At 34.1% G+C, this 16,821-nt stretch overlaps 1 protein-coding gene across 1 annotated transcript; it reads left to right on the top strand.

Annotated features, from left to right (window-relative positions):
- Nucleotides 1-2,661: 2,661 nt before the first annotated feature.
- Nucleotides 2,662-16,043, top strand: LOC133328425 (thioester-containing protein 1 allele R1-like). The gene is made up of 10 exons (XM_061536995.1): nt 2,662-2,678; nt 10,218-11,525; nt 12,659-12,923; nt 12,986-13,226; nt 13,407-13,451; nt 13,657-13,666; nt 13,827-14,886; nt 14,951-15,125; nt 15,223-15,470; nt 15,531-16,043. Exons 1-10 carry the CDS (start codon nt 2,662-2,664, stop codon nt 16,041-16,043), a joined length of 3,882 nt encoding a protein of 1,293 aa, XP_061392979.1.
- Nucleotides 16,044-16,821: the final 778 nt, after the last annotated feature.

The following is a 16,821-nucleotide window of genomic DNA, read 5'->3' as shown; positions in this document are numbered from 1 at the left end:
AAACTTTCCCAGCAGGAAGATTGAGTAAATTGAATACGGGAGCACATTAATAAAGAACAATTTCAAATTGTATGCGTTCCCAATTTTCCTATTGGATGATTTTTAAAAACATAATTTGTCAAATTCATATTGACACTAGTATTACGTTGGAATCAAATCAGCTGGGATTTGCTGTTACCTTTTATAATTGTACTATGATTTTGTCCATGGCCCAAATATCTTACTTACTTATTTAGCAGGCTTGTGACGGAGCTTTCGTTCCATAAGCCGGAGTTAAAAACGATTTTCAGGCGCGTCGGCCTTTTGCGCAGTTTTTCTAGTTTGAAAGACCATATTCGGCAAGGTTGTCTGAGGATCTAATCATTTGGCGTGCATTCCTCTAGCCAAATTGTACTAATCAGCTGGTACATGCTCCTTACCAGCATCTGACCACAAGTCTTTAATAGTTCGGCTGGTAACCCATCGGCACCTGCTGCTTTATTATTCTTCAGCCTATTGATTGCTGTTCTGACCTCATCTTGGCTATACTCTATACCGTCATCTATTATTGGTTCTGGAGTATCCTCTTCACCGCTACTATTTGATACCAGAAGTTTTTCAAAATGCTCCTTACAGATCCTGTCTGTATCTGTCACCATGATTTCTTCTTCATCTCTACAGGAGGATGTGCCTGCGCCAAAGCCTCCGGTTTGGTGTTTTACTCGTTGGTAAAATTTTCGGACTTCATTCTGACTCCTGTACATCTTGATTTGCTCACGCTCACGTGTTTCTTGTTCTTTCTTCTTTTTCTGAAAATACGATTCTCCTCTCTCCTTTTATCTCGATAATTCTCCATCGCAAGTGTCTGCAGGGTTGCCCTATACGCTGCGTTTATCTGTTGTTTTTGCAGCTTTTAGACGTCGAGTTTCCGTGTTACATTAGATTAGGCACAATGAATAGGTAGTCCATTTAGCGCAGCTGATGTCTTGACCTTGGTGGCCACAAGGTAATGGTCCAAATAGATATTCGCTCCTCCGATCGATCGAACGTCTAAAACACTGGATGAATGCCTTCCGTCTACCTCAACATGATCGATTTGATTTCTCATTGTTCGATCGGGAGAAATCCATGTGGCCCTGTGTAAATCGAGATGTTTGAACCTGGTGCTGCTAACTGCCATGTTTTGTGTTGCCTCGAAGTCAATCAACCTCATGCCGTTGTCTGATGTTTCTTCATGGAGGCTGAATTTTCCGACGGTGGGGCCAAATCTATTTTCCCTTCTGATTTCTGCATTAAAATCTCCTAGCAGAATTTTAATGTCATGGCCAGGGCAGCGGTCATATGTAGTTTCTAGGCGCTCATAAAAAATATCTTTGGTGTGTTCATCATTGTCTTCCGTCGGAGCATGGGCGCAAATAAGACTGATGTAGAAGAACTTCGCTTTTATACCGATTGTAGCAATTCGCTCATCTACTGGAGTGAATCTGGAGACGAGGTCTTTTATTCTCCCATTAACCACAAATCCACAGCCAAATTCACGTCTCCTTTCCTTTTTCGTAGTAATATTTTTGATAAATTTATTAAAAATATGCCAATCGTCATACATAAAATTGTATGGAATTTATTTTTCATTTTAATTCAAATAGATGATTTCCAAATTAAAAAGGGTTGTCATCATAAAATTCTCAAATGAGACTACCTTCTGTAATTTTGCCATGATATTTAATATAATTTATAAAAAGTAAATTCTCAATTGTTCCATTTTCATTCAATTTTTCCGTCTTAATTTTTGCAAATTTCGGTACTTCGTGAGAGTGTTGTATTTTTTCGTACAAAAACTGCGTTGCATCCCAGTAGCATCATGATTTCGTTCATGGTTTAAAATAACCCTGACGCACAATGATTCAAATTTGTATGAAAAATTATGGCAAATTAAGCCTGATTAACCAAATAAAACCTGATTCTGCCTTTAATCATGATTAAATGTTATATGTAAATCCGCTTTATGCTATGCGGGTTTGGGGACTATGGATTTTTATAATTTAAATATATTATTTAACGGTAAACGTTGGCACGATACGACGATGAGTAACTGACTGTAGAAAAACAGCTGATAAGTCTCCATACATATCAATTTTAACTATAAAATACCCTGCATCATAATATAAAGAACATTGATTTGCTTTAGATTTTCCTTGATGAATTTGAAATGTTTTACAACATTTTGAGTACGGAAATAGACCACTTTCTTACAAATTTGGCGCAAAACTTAACTGTATTTCCCCGAATTGTAGGTATTGTGCAAACAAAAATTGTCATCATCAGTATTCCTTTTATGGCATTTTTTATTGGTTTTGGAAAAGTGAATATATATTTATCCCAACTTTTATATGCAAAAGTTGATGTTGGGGCTGGATAGACTTAACATTTCTTAAAGATTGAATTTGTTAGCATTCTAAAGGGTATACACAATATCGACCTGACCAACCGTTTCTGCATTTTTGCGATGTGCTTGTATTTATTATTGTTTTGATTCTGTCAGCATGTGGCGAAATCAATTGTTTGGCTTGTTCGGCTTTTATCGGCATTTGGTGAAATGACTCACAATTCCACTATAGTTGAAGTTAGCAGTCATTGAGATCGGACGTGTATCAGCTCAGAGTTCTTATTGCAAATATCGAAATGGACAACAAAAATGGGTAATTCACAACATCAAATTGTTTTGCAAAATAAACAATATTGAGGTTCTGCGGAAAATTATAATTTATATTTATGTATTTTATTTTTGACAATTAATCACTAGTGAGATTTAAGATAGATGTGTTTTTTAGTATTTAATTAATACATATCTATATATTGTTGGCAATAGCATGCATACGTATTTCACCATAATAGATAATAGACTTTTAATTATTTTTGAAGTGTTTCATATTTGTTATTAGTAAAAATGGCAAAAAAATGTTTAATGTAAAAAGTGTATTATACTATAGACAGACGACAGCCTTATTTTTTTACGTTCGTTCCCACGCCTCACTTTCGTAGGGATCGCGTACACACCATAATCCGCATTATGATGGAATATGAGAAGGGATAGAAAACCAGCTACAGAAATCTACTTCAACAGCCAGTTTGTTATTAAGTTGTATTATTCATTTAAAAATATAATGATATTAGATTTTATTAGTTCTATATTCATGCAAAAGTCTACGTTAGAATACACAGAATTGAAATCAATACACATTTTACTAAGTGGATCTCCCATAGAATAATTTGTGCGATGAAAATCTACGTATAATGGTTGATAATATCTACTTAATCGAAAAGGAACATTTTTTCTAATGGATGAAATTAGGATGTCTGAGGGTATATTACCGTTTAGTATTTTAATTACCATCATAGTGTTCAACATAATACGTCTACTTTTTAATGTAGGCAATCGAATTAATTTTAACCTGCTAGTGTAAGACGGCAACACAAAGTCAATATTCCAATGTAAACCTCTCAGTGCAAAAATTAGAAATTGTTTCTGCACTGATTAAATTTTATCGGAATATATTGTATATTGGGGATCCCATACAACAGAGCCATATTCTAATATGGGTCGCACAAGAGATGTAAAAAGTTGTTTTGTAATGTAGGGATCAGAGAATTCTTTAGCCCATCGTTTTATAAATCCTAAGACACCGTGGGCTTTGTTTACCATAGAAATGACATGATTATTAAAATTTAATTTTGGATCCATTAAAAAACCAAGATCAACAAATGAATCTACAATTGATAAAACAGAACGATTAATATTGTATTGCCTTGTTAAAGTAGAAGATCTGGAAAACACATATGCTTACATTTGTTTAGGTTTAAATCCATGCAGTTTAATTCGCACCATTGAAAAAGGCTATTTAAATCATTTTGAAGTAAGTCAGCTTGCTTCATGGATGGGTGATAAACAACTTGACATCGTCAGCATACATTACCAATTTGGAATGGATTATTGCATTTGGTAAATCATTTATAAATAGAAGAAAGAGGAGTGGACCTAAATGACTTCCTTGGGGAACACCGGAAGGAACATTAATTGATTTGGAGAGACAATCATCAAACAAAACTACCTGTGATCTATTTCGCAAATAAGATGATATCCATTTAACTAAATTTATACTGAAACCAATTTGACTTAAACGGCATATACATTAGAACTTTTTACCGGGTTAATCTATTTTATGAGGATTTATTTGACATATATGCAAAGGAATTGACAATTGAAACCCACTGGGTTAACGAAATCCGGTTAAATGTAAACGTACTATTAATTGATATATTAAAAGTTCATGGTTAACCCAGTCAAAAGCTTTACTGAAGTCAGTGTAAATTGTATCTGTTTGATTACGCTGAATAAAACCTTTTATGACGGTTCAGGAAAATTGAATAAGATTGGTAATGGTTGAGAGGCCACTACGAAAACCATGTTGATATGGACTTAAGATTGGCTGAACTTTATGAGAAATTATATAAGTAATCAGTTTTTCGAATAATTTTGGAATTGCACTTAATTTAGCAATTCCTCTATAATTCGAGACATTAGTTAAGCTGCCCGATTAGTGTAAAGGAACTATATAGGATTTCTTCCAGGAGGTAGGAAAATGACTATACTTCAGGGAATAATTAAACAACAGCGTTAATGGGATAGCTAATGTATCTGAACAGTACTTTAGAATTATGCTAGGAATGCCATCCGGACCTGGACTTTTAATTTATCTTAAATTACGTAGATTTTTAGAAACATATTGACTTTGTAAAAAAGGCATAGATATTTGATCTATCGTCGATAATTTATAGCTATATGTGTCTTTATTTGGACAGGGTGAATATGAATATGTTGTAGCGAAAAAATTTGCAAAGCACTCCGAAGTTTCAGAGTTTTTCTCAAATGTCTGATTATTGAATTTCAAAATGGTGGGTTTCGACGTTGCTTTTCTTTTTATATTAACAATGTCATAAAAAGATTTAGGATTGGATTTGAAATTATGTTTAATCTTGTTTAAAGATTGTAAAGTTTTCGGGACTCTGTCGTATATTTAGACCTTGCGACAGCATAATTAGCATAATCTATAGAGGAGCTTGATTTTTTATATTTTTTAAAAAGTTTATTTTTATAATTTTTAATACTTGAAAGCCAAGATGTGACCCATGGATATCGTTCCGAGTTTCTAACTCTAACAATGGGAACACATTCTAGAATAAATTTATTTAGGATATCATAAAATTTATATACTGATAATTCTAGATCACTATAACTTACAAATAAATAATGAGCTCCAATTTACGGTTGAGATAAGTGCGTTTAGCTTTCGGAAGTCAGTTTTATTATAATTACGAACAGATTTAAATGACATTGAAGAATTTTTGGTAGCTACATTATTATGCATCATGGATCTGCATATTGTAGGATGGTAGTTATCTTCGGGAGTACATACTGAAGGTATTTTAATTATTTCAAATATTGTGTATAATTCACAAATGCTAGATCTAGAATTCGATCATAACAATTTGATACGCTATTAATTTGATAAAGATTTGTGTCGCTAAATCGATTTACAATTTCAAAGGTATATTGGTTTACATTTGAATCAGATGTTAAGGGCGTTAGAAATTCCAGAAATTCAATTGTATATTGTTTCAAAAAAAAACTTTTTTTTGGTATTTGTTTCCAATATTTTTTCGGAATTACATACATACATGATATAATATAACGGAAGAATATCAGCTATGATGTTAACAAAACAGCTCCCAATTTGAAAGAATATTGTGATTTACATTTATTTTTATTTTCAGAAACGTAAACATATTTACAATACAATCCATTGTTTTTCGAGAGCATTGCCATATTGAAATTGTTTAATTCAGTATAAATTCAGTTTTTTTTGTGCATTAACAACACATAAAAATGAGGATAATGTACAAGTTAATTTGAATTCAGGCTGGGCTTTAAAATGGTATAAATAGTAGATTCTGTCAGGTTTTGGAATGGCATGGAACCGCGAGGGTCCCTTTTTAAATTAAAAACTTCTTACTAAATTTAAATAAAATTTTTATTCAGAAAAAAACTTGATTAGATTTCTAAATCAAAATCCTAGCTGTTTAAACTAGTAGCGCATTTACATACGCACCTTATGTGAAATGGATTTACGAAATCCTGAAAATAAATTAATAACTGACTTCGACTTATACGCTATGGAACTGACATTTGAAATCAAGTGGATTCAGTAGTCTAAACGAGCTCTAGTCGACGAGCCTACCGGAAGACATAAAGAATAATTTTTTGTGAAAAATCATGGCATAATTATACAAGGTAGTCCCATGCAGTCATTTGTTTCCAATTTTTTCATAAATTTGCATTTGACAGTATTCAGCTTTCAAAATTTAAATGAAAAGATCTTCCTTCGAAATGTATGCATATCATGTGTTCAGTGACAAAAATTGCTAAATAATTTATATTTATGAATATTTTCAAGTTCCCTGCCTCTAAAAGTTATAGATATAAGATGTAACAACCATGGTTAAATCTTCAGAACAATGTTCAGCTTTAGAAAATATATTTTGTTTAATTTATTGAAAATATGCCAATCGGCAGACATAAAGTTTTATGGAATTTATTTTTCATAGTATTTAAACATGGTATAATAATAAAAGGTAACAGCAAGTGTTGTTGTACAAAAAACGATACAACAACCACATGGAAATTTGTTGTTGTAAGTTCTACTAGTGTCAACTCATTTGACAGAAAAATGTAAACAAACAAACAAATTATCGTCAAATTATTTTTATTTTGAAAATGGAATATTTTCGAATCCCCAAAATAAAAATTGAAAAAACATGAATGAAAATCTATCAAATTTATATTTCTATCGCTTCCACATCCTTCCTTTAATTGAGCCATTGCCATATATATGGGTAACACATATGACAATGCTGGGAATAGCGAGTTATTCCTTCAAGAAAGATTTGCTTCCTCAAACTTTCCCAGCAGGCAGATTGAGTAAATTGAATACGGGAGCACATTAATAAAGAACAATTTCAAATTGTATGCGTTCCCAATTTTCCTGTTGGGTGATTTTTAAAAACATAATTTGTCAAATTCATATTGACACTAGTATTACGTTGGAATCAAATCAGCTGGGATTTGCTGTTACCTTTTATAATTGTACCATGGTATTTAAAATAGATAGATGAGTTCCGAATTAAACAAGGTTGCCATCATCAAATTCTCAAATGAGACTGTCTTCTGTAATTATGCGATGGTGAAAATTATGTGTGTTTACTTTTATCGATATTTGTCGGTAACGGTAAAAAGTTACAGAATTTAAGTACAGAGTAAAATATTTAGATAATCTAGTAAAATATTGTTACGTTCTTGGATTTTGATTAATCCCGTGTAGACGTTGTTTTATTTCCCAGCACTGTTCGTACCAAATAAAACGCGGGTTCGTTCTGATTACGATTATTACAATGATTTTATTCACACAACTTTACTTTGCACTTTACTTTACACGACGGTTTCAATTCGCGATCTGATTCACAACTGACTCACTGCCTTTCCATTTCCCCTATTTATATGAGCCTTGTTTGTAGCTACAGAAGTTTCTAGACGATCTGGTAACACCTAGATCACGAACAATCTACCAATGCAACAAACACACATACAAACTTACATTGAGTAAACAATAACAACAACACATACAAACTTACATTGAGTAAACAATAACAACAACACATATACAGGTGAGGGGGTAACAAAGAAAGAGGAATTAAGCGATCATCAATGATGACGTTTAACAAGAATTGTACGTCAACAAAACAAAAAAAAAAATAGACAATGAAAGAGGAAATGGAAGGATGTAGAAAAATCTATACAGTAGTTGTTGTTGTGAAGTTATTCAAATAAACTGCGTAGTAGAAATTTACGTTACAATTCAAATTCTTAAATTAACGGAATTCATCTAAAGTAACTTAAATCTAAATTTATATTCGTAACATTGCCCCCCGCTTAAGCCTGTTCGTCCCGAATAGGCACAGTTCCCGTTCCGTAGGGGGTCAGCCGCTCCAAATGTACAACTTTCATCTTCGACCTGGGACTGTCGCTCCTCTGGATGCGATAAACGACGTCATTTATTTTCGTGACAATCCTGTAGGGTCCTTCCCAGTGCGTTTGCAATTTGGGGCATAGTCCTTTCTTTCGTTGTGGGTTGAACAATAGTACCAGTTGCCCTTCCTGAAACCCATCGGTATTTGCCGCTCGATCGTACCTTGCCTTCATGCGGTTGCTAACCATTTTTATTCGATGTCGGACTGCATCGTGGACTTTACTAAAAGAGTTTTGACTGTCTTCATCTTGGTTCACATCGTTTGGGGTAGCACCGAATATCAAATCGCCAGGTAGCTTTAATTCATTTCCGAACAGAACTTTGGCTGGAGTCCGGGATGTGGAATCATGAATGGCCGATCTATAAGCCAGTAAAAACTTTGGAATATGCTCATCCCAGTCTCGTTGGCCACTGTCCACCACTTTCCGTAGATGTTCTTCAAGGGTACGATTGAATCTCTCCACCATGCCATCTGATTGTGGATGTAGGGGTGTCGTTCTGGTTTTCTTGATTCCGTAGGAGTCACACATTTCCTTGAAGATCGCTGATTCAAAATTCCTACCCTCTGTACTCTTCCCCTTAATTCCATAAGGTAGATGTTTTGTTTATGTTCGCCACCGTACTTACGTTCCAGTGCAACAATAACATCTTCATAGTTGTTTCTAGAAGCGACAGGAATACTCTGTATAACATCAGCAGCACTGCCCTTCAATGCTAGAAGTAGTGCAACCGCTTTGTCGCTGTCGTTCCACGAATTTCTAGAAGCCACTGTCTCGAACTGTAACTTGAAAACATTGAATGATGTAGAGCCGTCGAATACAGGAGGTTTGATTTTTAGTGTGTTATCAGGAACTCGCACTGCACCACCTTTGATTTCCAGTTCCGACATTTTCTTCTCCAGATTCGTAAACCTTTGGTCGTGGGCCAGAAATTTCTCATCCACAGAGAGAATCTTCTCGTCAACCGACTGCACTTTCTTATCCAACTCTTTAATTTGGACCTCCACGGTTTCCACTCTCCTTCCAATAACTTCTGTAATGTTCTCGAGTTTCTCGTTCATTATTCTCGAATTTTCATCTAACTTTCTGGAATTTTCTTCGAACATTCGTCTCGTGTTTTCTTCTGACTTTCTGGAATCCTCTTCGAACCTTCTGAAATTTTGCTCAAACATTTTAGCCAGCATTTCTCTTAAATCGTCACCCCTGGCAGCTACTGACGAGACTTCCCCACAGTTGGATTCGCCCATTTCCGATAAATCTACTTCATCCTTACTGTCAAACTCATATGTATCGATGTTCATACCACGGCGCTCGAACTCATCCAACAGACGTTTTTGTAGTTCAGCCTTGTTGCCAGTAGAGGACAATTCCAATTTATTCAGCTCCTTCTTCAAGTCTTCCACTCGTAGATCCTTAAACTTCATCGTAGTATTATCGTAATCTCACTTCCGACACCAATTGTTACGTTCTTGGATTTTGCTTAATCCCGTGTAGACGTTGTTTTATTTCCCAGCACTGTTCGTACCAAATAAAACGCGGGTTCGTTCTGATTACGATTATTACAATGATTTTATTCACACAACTTTACTTTACACGACGGTTTCAATTCGCGATCTGATTCACAACTGACTCACTGCCTTTCCATTTCCCCTATTTATATGAGCCTTGTTTGTAGCTACAGAAGTTTCTAGACGATCTGGTAACACCTAGATCACGAACGATCTACCAATGCAACAAACACACATACAAACTTACATTGAGTAAACAATAACAACAACACATACAAACTTACATTGAGTAAACAATAACAACAACACATATACAGGTGAGGGGGTAACAAAGAAAGAGGAATTAAGCGATCATCAATGATGACGTTTAACAAGAATTGTACGTCAACCAAAAATAGACAATGAAAGAGGAAATGGAAGGATGTAGAAAAATCTATACAGTAGTTGTTGTTGTGAAGTTATTCAAATAAACTGCGTAGTAGAAATTTACATTACAATTCAAATTCTTAAATTAACGGAATTCATCTAAAGTAACTTAAATCTAAATTTATATTCGTAACAATATATATGTATTTTTAATTTGTTTACAGATATTACACAATTGTTGCACCATCCACCATACAATCGGGCCTGGATTATGCTGTCACCATAACTACTTATCAAATTCTGGAACCTGTCACCATTAAAATAACAATCGCTGGCCCTACATATTCCGATTTTAAAACCATTCAAGTCCTACCATGTACATCGGAAATTGTAAATTTCAAAATACCCGCATTTCTGCAAGAAGACCAAGGCCAACATAAATTGCTAGCAGAAGGGATTGATGGCTTAACATTCAAAAATGATGCAACATTATTTGTGGCAAATTATAAATCTAAAGTATATATACAAACCGACAAAGCCATGTATAAACCCGGTGATTTGGTACAATTTCGTATTTTGGCTTTGGATGAAAATCTACGGCCAGCCAAACTTCAGCAACCGCTTAATTTTGCTATACGAGATGGTGCCGGAAATCAAATTAAATATTTAAAGGACATCGAATTCTCTAAAGGTGTCCATAGTGGAAAATTCCAGCTGTCAGAACAGCCAGTACTGGGACACTGGCATATTGATATAACCAACGGAGTGGAAAATAAGGACACAGCTCATAAACAATTTGAAGTTGCGAAATATGTTCTACCCAAGTTTACGGTGGAAATTGAAACGGATGAAGAAGTTGCAATTTTAGATAAAGTATTGAAAATTACAATAATCTCCAAATACACCTATGACAAACCGGTGAGCGGCAAAGCAACAATAACTGTTAACTTGCCGAACGTGTCGGAAAAAGTCCAAAAGACACTTGACATAAATGGTAGGGGTCAGGTTGAGTTCGATTTAATGGAAGATTTGAAATTAGATCACTTTTATGATCATTATATGCCCCAACTCAATGTTGAAGCCACTATGACTGAAGGCCTTACCGATTTACAGCAGAGTACTACGGTCAACGTGAATGTTAGACTTTCACGTTTTAAAATTACCGTGCCGAATATACTCAGCGAATATGAGGTAGGTAAACCATTCGAAATTAAGGCAATAATAAAACGGCTTAATGGCTTACCAGTAACTAATGCCAAAACGACAGCAAAACTTTTGCTTAATCGTCATAGAGGCGCGTTTCATGGAAGCGGTTTAATTTTTGAAAGCTCTATCAATCAGTATGGAATTGCTGAATTCCAATTGAAATTTTCCAAAGCAATCGAATTTGGTAGCGTGAGAGTTATGTACGAAGAAGAAATGTATGACTGTTCGGAATTTATAGTGGTAGATGAAATTGGAAAAATGCCCACTACTACTGGATTATATTCGTATTCGAATAAACCATTGAGAATATGTTCCACGACCAAAGAGTAAGTACCATTTGATTGTTATTTCTGTTTAATCCTTGCAGAGCAAGCTGTACTAAAAGGTTAATGCGAATAATGTTTAATAATACAAGATATGGCAACATGAGGTGAATTACAAAAAAGCAACACTGTATGTAGTGGCTTCTAACGTTAAATATAAAATAAATAGACGCAACAAGTGATTGTATTTATTTGACATTTTTGCAACACAAAATAAATGAAAGGTTGTGATTTCTTCCCAAAATTCAGTAGGGAATACCTACCATGAAATGTTTGTTTCATCCATAACAATTTAATTTCAGTTTCAGATGAACGACGGTAAAACACATTTTGTTCTCAAATAAATTTGAATATTTTTCAATTTAATTTATTTTCATTTGGTCTGTTCCAGAACTTTTTTAATAGGAAAGCTATTAAAAGGGAAACAATTTAAAATCTCTCAGAGTACAAAATTAAGTTCGGGAACGCAAAAAACACCATGCTATTTAAAAGGAGAGTCTGTCATGTAGAAAGATTTTCCTTGTTTTTATATGGTTCTAAGGCCCATATCTTTTGATCCACAGTAGATACAGCCACATATCGCACCATTTTGGAAAGGGCAAATTGTGGTCTATCATTTGAGTATGGAATGGAGAGGGACTATAATGGACCCAAATTCGACTTTTAGGGAGTTTTTCAAAAAATCGGGGACCAAAACCCAGTTTTTTGACTATATCTCCAATTGACTAATATCTCCCATATTACCACTCAATGGAAAGGTATTTTTATAACCTTTAAAATGATACCCATATTATATTAACCGGATACGTCCCCCAAGAAAAAAAGATATCCCCGTAATTAGGGTAAAAATACCTACCTCTGGAAAACATTTCAGAAAAATCTGATTGTTTTTACTAAACTAGAGTTGTTCCAAATATAGTTTTCAGACTCTATTCGTGTAATAAAGAATTAAATACTTTATTTTACAACGATTTTGTATGCTGTATATAGTATCAGTTGCCAGAAAACACATAGTTTGTAAAATAACTATTTTTCTTTTATGCAACGTCCAATTCTTTCTAAAATAACAATTGTATGGTGTTTTACTACAATAATATTCTCATAATTACATATAATCGCATCCTTCTTTTTCACAGATTTCAAATAGGTGAAGATTTTACACTCGACGTGGTATCGCAAAAACCATTATCCTATTTGGTCTATACAATAAAGGCACGTGGAAAAATTATCCAGAATAAATATATTCATATCGATGAACAAAATCAACATCGATATAAACTGCAATTGAAAGCAACATTCGACATGGTTCCAAAGGCCGATGTATTTATCTATTCCATTGATGATGGTAAATTTTATTGCGATGAGACCACTATAAATATTTGTAATGAATTCGAAAATAAGGTAAAGTAAAGGGCATATTTTCATAAAATAGAATAATATTAACATTTAATTTCAACTGTTAGCTTGAAATTAGCGCACCCGAACAGGCTAAAGCAAGTGATGTCGTCAATTTGGCAATCAAAAGTGATCCTGACTCATTTATTGGTCTTCTGGCTGTTGATCAGAGTGTTTTGTTGCTGCAGTCCGGCAATGATTTCGATAAAGATGCAATTTTTAATGGTTTAAATTGCAATGAAAGGCAATTACATGGATTTAATTCTCCAGGATGGAAATCTTGTTTGGTTACAATGACAAACGCTTCATGTAAGTACTACAAATAAAAGAAATATGGCATGCAATTTTTGTAGAAACCTATTTTCAATACCTAGGAATAGTACCAGCTTCCCTCCGATTTAAGATAATTACTAAATAAATAAATATTGGAAAGCGGATTCAAGGGGGTACTCGTGATAAAGTATTTTCATATATTTCTTATCTTTACAGCTCCAGTTGTCCAACCTCAGTATAGATGCTTTGCCCAGCCGGCAGGTATGTTGTTTGGAGGCCCACCTGTACCAGGCGTCTTTGCAGCAGCTCCGATGGCTCTAGATAGTTTACCAATGGCTTCTGCAGCATTCGGTGCTAGAAATACTTTTGTTCAACCGCCAAAAATAAGAAAAAATTTTGTCGAAACATGGATTTTTGACAATATTGAAAGGTATTGATTTTTTTAAATAACCTTTATTGCATTAAGATAAAAATAGGTAAGGTTCGAGAACTTGAACTTGTTATTGACAGCAGAATGTACCTTCCAAGAGAGAGTCACAGAACCTAATTCCTTTTTTTATCGAAAACATGACAACAAGCCCCCCTCTTTTTTTGGACAATACTATAACTATACCTTTTCTTTGTCTTCTTTTTTAGCACGGATTCTAATGGCATAGCATCCTTGAGCAAAAAGATTCCCGATACTATAACATCATGGATTATTACGGGATTTTCAATCAACGATAAAACCGGATTTTGTTTAACTGATGCTGCAACCAAAATTCGTGTTTTCCAACCATTCTTCTTAAGCACCAATCTCCCGTATTCCATTAAACGTGGAGAAATCATTACTGTACCCGTAACAGTATTCAATTATATGGACCATGATTTGGAAACAGTGGTCACAATGGATAATGAAGATAATGATTATGAATTTGTGAACGACACCTCCGAAGGCAATGAACTAACTAAAAAAGTTTGCGTACCCTCCAACGGGGCCGAAACGTTGTCATTTACAATTAAACCCAAAATTGTCGGTGACATAATGTTAAAAATCAAAGCTTTAACTCCTCTGGCCGGTGATGCTATGCATCAGAAATTAAAGGTAGAGCCGGAAGGTGTAACCAAATACGAAAATGAATGTCATTTTATTAGCGTACCAAAGGGTCTCACTGTAGAATACAATTTGAAAGCTAATATTCCCAAAGATGTGGTCATAGATTCGGAATATTTGGAATTTATGGTAGTTGGAGATATTTTGGGTCCCACCATTAAGAATATCGATAAATTGGTACGCATGCCATACGGTTGTGGCGAACAGAATATGATTAATTTTGTACCGAATATTTTGGTATTGGAATATTTGAATGCCATTGGCCGTGATATGCCATTGTTGGCTCAGAAAGCCAAGAATTTCATGGAGGCTGGATTTCAAAGGGAATTAACATATAAACACAGAAATGGCGCATACAGTGCATTCGGTGAGGGTTCCAGTGAGCCGAATAGCTGGCTAACCGCCTATGTGGTGCGTTCGTTTATGCAGGCGCGCAAATTTATAACAATCGATAATAGAATTATTGAAGATGCCTTGGAATATTTGGTGAAAACCCAAAAAGACAATGGACAATTTCCTCAGACAGGGCAGCTATTTCATTCATCAAATCAGAATGAGTTGGCAGTATCTGCCTTTATTTTATTGGCATTCCTGGAAGATAAGGTAAGATTGGATTCTACAATAAATAATAGGATTCTACAATAATTCAAATGTGTCTTTTCTTAAGGATTATGCCATGAAGTATAAATTGCAAATTGACAAGGCAATACAATATCTGGCCGAGCACGCTGAAAATGAAGATAACATTTATACCTTGGCTCTGCTGTTATTGGTATTCCAAAAAGTCCAACATTCGCTGACAACAAATATTAAAGATACAATTCAATCTAAATCGCAATATGGTAATAACCTAAAATGGTGGTCGAATTCATTGAAATATAATAACAACAATGACATCGAAGTGACCGCATATATTTTGCAATCCCTGTTGGAGAGAAGAACCGGCTAAATTATTGCCCATTATCAAATGGCTAATTGGGCAACGTAATAATTTGGGCGGTTTCAATTCGACACAGGATACCGTTGTAGGACTCAAAGCTTTGGTGGCATTTGCAGAAAAATACAAAACAGCCGGTAATGGTCAAGTTACAATTAAATTTCAAGGTTTTGATGCAGAAGACAACGAGACCACATCTGGCAATTTCCAGGTGGACAGAGACAATTGTTTGACACTGCAAAGTCATTTGGTAAGTTTGTAACACAAATTTTCTTGTAATTATTATTCTATTAATAAAAATTACTTCCAGCTGCCCAAGTCAACACGTAAAATTCATATAACTGGCGAAGGTGATGATGGTTCGGCATTAATACAATTATCCTATCAATATAATGTAAATAATGAAGAGTGCAAACCCAGTTTTATAATTCAACACACAATGAAATCATCTGCGATGCCGCCAAATATGCTATCAATGAATGTTGTTGCTGAATACAAACCCCAATCCGATGACAAGGATGATCCTAAACAATGTTCCAATATGATTGTTATGGAAATTGCTTTACCATCGGGATATGTTTGTTATAATCACAACATGGAGTCAATTCGTAAACTTGCCCAAGTACAACGTGTTGAAACCAAAAATGATGACACTATTATTGTTATATATTTTGAAAAATTACATTCCGGAGAACCCGTTTTAATTGATATTTTAGCTGATAAATCTCATGATGTGGGCAAATTAAAGCCAGTGCCCATTACAATTTATGATTATTATAATGCCGATCAGCGGACAACTGTATACTATGATGTAAATAAATAAAATTTGTAAATATGTTTGAGTAATTAAAAATATAATTTTAATATAATATAATAAAATATAATATATATTTTTTACTAAAACTATACCTAATTTATTATAAAAGTTATATAAATACCAAAAATACATAAAAATATTAATACTAAGTATCTCATACTAAGTTATTATTTCAGAAAGTTGTTTATTCTCTGAGAAAAAAATATCAAATTCGTCTTAAATTTCGGAATTCGGCTAGAACCCTCAACTATGGTGAAAATATTAAGTTCGTTCATTTACTTTCCCAGTGGCATTTATTCAGTATGAATTTGCAGAAAGTAAAAACCAATTTATTGTTCTCAAGAGAGAAAATTGTAAACCAACAACATCCAGTAGAAAGATTGTATCGAAACGGCTGATTAAAACAACAAACAATTTGGCGCAAACAAAACAGCAGCACTTTTATTAAAAAAAATGGATAACAAGCGGGAAAATTATATTGTTTATAAATACTTTCGTTTTCTTCATCCTTTTTTAATGTTTAATGATACAAAATCAAAATAAAATTTACAAAACAATCAATTTCGTTGTGAATAATTTTGATGTTTGTTTACAAAACATAACAAAACAGCTGATTAAATATCAGCTGATGGTACAAGAATTTTTACTGGGTAAATTTTTCCTTGTAAGAATTTGCAAATACTCAGTAACACAACTATAAAATCTGCTCTCTCAATTTACTCTCTTTTATTGGACTTTTGGGTAAACGAACAACATTTTGTAATAATTTGTACAAATTATTGAG

Source organism: Musca vetustissima, unplaced genomic scaffold (assembly GCF_032173495.1).
Source record: "Musca vetustissima isolate MV318-11 ecotype Yass unplaced genomic scaffold, APGP_CSIRO_Mvet_v1 utg270426, whole genome shotgun sequence".
NCBI classification, from domain to species: Eukaryota; Metazoa; Arthropoda; class Insecta; order Diptera; family Muscidae; genus Musca; species Musca vetustissima.
This window is presented reverse-complemented; position numbering and strand designations above follow the sequence as displayed.